The following is a 2,567-nucleotide window of genomic DNA, read 5'->3' as shown; positions in this document are numbered from 1 at the left end:
CTAAAAAAAGTACCTGGTAGCAGGTCCCAGGGACTTTTTTTCGTAATGGAAAACCAAAAAAAGCGAGTAGACCCGAGGTGAGTCGAGTAGATACCACGCAGTGGAAAACCGCCATTAGTGTCTTCATTAATCAGAGGTGTGTTCTGGGCATAACGTGCAATCAACCAATCAGAGGTCCTCTCCCATTCCCTTTAACAGCCAATCAGAGGTCCACTCCCATTCCCTTTAACAGCCAATCAGAGGTCCTCTCCCATTCCCTTTAACAGCCAATCAGAGGTCCTCTCCCATTCCCTTTAACAGCCAATCAGAGGTCCTCTCCCATTCCCTTTAACAGCCAATCAGAGGTCCTCTCCCATTCCCTTTAACAGCCAATCAGAGGTCCTCTCCCATTCCCTTTAACAGCCAATCAGAGGTCCTCTCCCATTCCCTTTAACAGCCAATCAGAGGTCCTCTCCCATTCCCTTTAACAGCCAGGCGTGTTTGTACCTTGGCACGTTGCTGTTGTGATATTCTTATATGTCTTCTTTTGCATGTGTGTGTGCTGCAGCACGTTCCTGGGTGTGTGTAACAAACATAGTGTGCACACAATGTGCATGAGCCTAGGAGCAGTCACTGTTAAAAAAACAATGAAATGCTGTTATTGACTTTTCACTGACTGACTTCGTCAAGATAGCAATACTCCCAGAATGCACCTGAACACACCTCCCTGTAAGACCAGCACGCCCAGAATGCACCTGAACACACCTCCCTGTGAGACCAGCACGCCCAGAATGCACCTGAACACACCTCCCTGTAAGACCAGCACGCCCAGAATGCACCTGAACACACCTCCCTGTAAGACCAGGAAAAAGATGGCCGCATTTGCTTTTTTAACAACGTTGGTGCTGGACGGGAAATTGACAAAGGCGTTGGTAATTTCCCATTTTTTAGGGATCAATAAATAAACATCTATCCATCTATCCATCTATCCATCCATCCATCTATCTATCTAACATAGGGCCCTTAACGTAGCCCAGTGGCTTGGATCACAGTTGAAATAACTAGAACTAGACAAAACTGAAGTGGTCAACTTTCCTCCCTAATGTTACGGTTCGTCAAAACTCAGCTTCAATATTTCAATATTTCAAGTTTAACAGGAAGTTTCCAGAAAGGTCTCTACAGCGGACTCCGCCTGATCCCGAGGAGACGCGTTTTACTACAACCCTCTTCATCCTCTTCATCCTCTTCATCATCAGCCTCAGTACTGCTGCTGCCAAGCACACGGACCAGTCGGCTGAGATCTGGTCTAACTGGTGCGCACACACCCCTCTGATGAGTCAGAGGAAACCTCAGACACACACACACACACACACACACACACACACACACACACACACACTCTCTCACACACACACACACACACACATACACACAGTACAAACACACACAGTATAAACACACACAGTACAACGCCTCTCAGTTTTGAGCACCGCCCTGTCAGACAATGGCAAGAATGCAGAGATAGAGCTCTCTCTCTCTCTCGCTCTCTCTCTCTCTCTGTCTCTCTCTACCTTTCTGTTTTCCCTCACTTCCTATCCCTCTCTCTCCGTCTCTTTCTCTGTTTCTCTTGCTCTTTTGCATGCTGTCTCTCTCCCTCCTTCTTTGTCTCTCTTTTTCTCTCTCTCACTCTCTCTCCTCTTCATTTCTTCCACTCTCTCTCTTTTTTTTAGTGGACTGAAAAAAGATATGTGAATGACTGAATGATGATTTTTTTTTAAATACTATTTTTTTTTAAATAAATACAAAGTTAGGCTAAGTTCACAAGCCTTAATGCTTCATTTGGACTTTCCCCAGCAATCGCAGTCGTTGTAAGAGAAAATTGACTGACGTGACGTTCAAAGGACTTTGTAAACGTGGTAAAATGTAACATTTTCTGCCTTTGTTTCAGATTCACCTCTAAAGATTCAAGAACCGGTTGTGAATTAAGACCGGTACAGGAGCCACAGAAACCTGCGGGGGCGTGACTGCGACCCGGACAAAGAGAAGAAACCAGAGACAGGGCGGGACAGAGGAGGGCGGGGGGGGGGGGGGGGGGGGGGGGGGGGGGGGGGGGGGGGGGGGGGGGGGGGGGGGGGGGGGGGCGTTGAATGCAGCAGACAGACAGGTGTGGTGAGCGACAGGTGTGGTGAGCGATGTTAGGATCAGGTGAAAACGCCATTCTTTTAAAACCTGCTGAGCAGCCGAATCAGGTCAACGCTTCAGAAGAGCGATACACCTGTACTCACTTCACACTTCTTGTTTTTTCATTCACAAAAAACAAGAAACTCCTGAAACGGGGTGCGGATACATGTGTCATACCACAGATTAAAGAGTGTGTAGAAAAGTCACAGCATGCACAGAAGTAGTCGGGTTGAAATGTGAAGTATGCACAAGTAGAAAAACTAAAAAATCATGACACTCCTTCAGATTAGAAAATCACTACTTGCATGAAAACATACTGCACGTTACTCTGTTATGTCCTTTATTCAACCCTGACTAAAAACACAATATAACCACACTGGTGTTTTGTTTTCTATCCAATCGGAGTC

The 2,567-nt window shown here is 46.4% G+C and overlaps 1 protein-coding gene across 1 annotated transcript in view; it reads right to left on the bottom strand.

Moving 5' to 3' along the window:
• Window positions 1-1,155: 1,155 nt before the first annotated feature.
• The window catches only part of LOC117942387 (calpain small subunit 1-like), a 3,219-nt gene continuing 1,807 nt past the window's right edge, over window positions 1,156-2,567 (bottom strand). The window contains exon 5 of the mRNA XM_034867815.1: window positions 1,156-1,289. Within this exon, the coding sequence (XP_034723706.1) occupies window positions 1,156-1,289 (134 nt within the window). The remainder of the gene's footprint in view (window positions 1,290-2,567) is intronic.

Source organism: Etheostoma cragini, chromosome 3 (genome assembly GCF_013103735.1).
Source record: "Etheostoma cragini isolate CJK2018 chromosome 3, CSU_Ecrag_1.0, whole genome shotgun sequence".
In the NCBI taxonomy this organism is placed as follows: domain Eukaryota; kingdom Metazoa; phylum Chordata; class Actinopteri; order Perciformes; family Percidae; genus Etheostoma; species Etheostoma cragini.
Note: the sequence above shows the minus strand (reverse complement) of the source record. Positions and strands in the feature narration are given on the sequence as shown.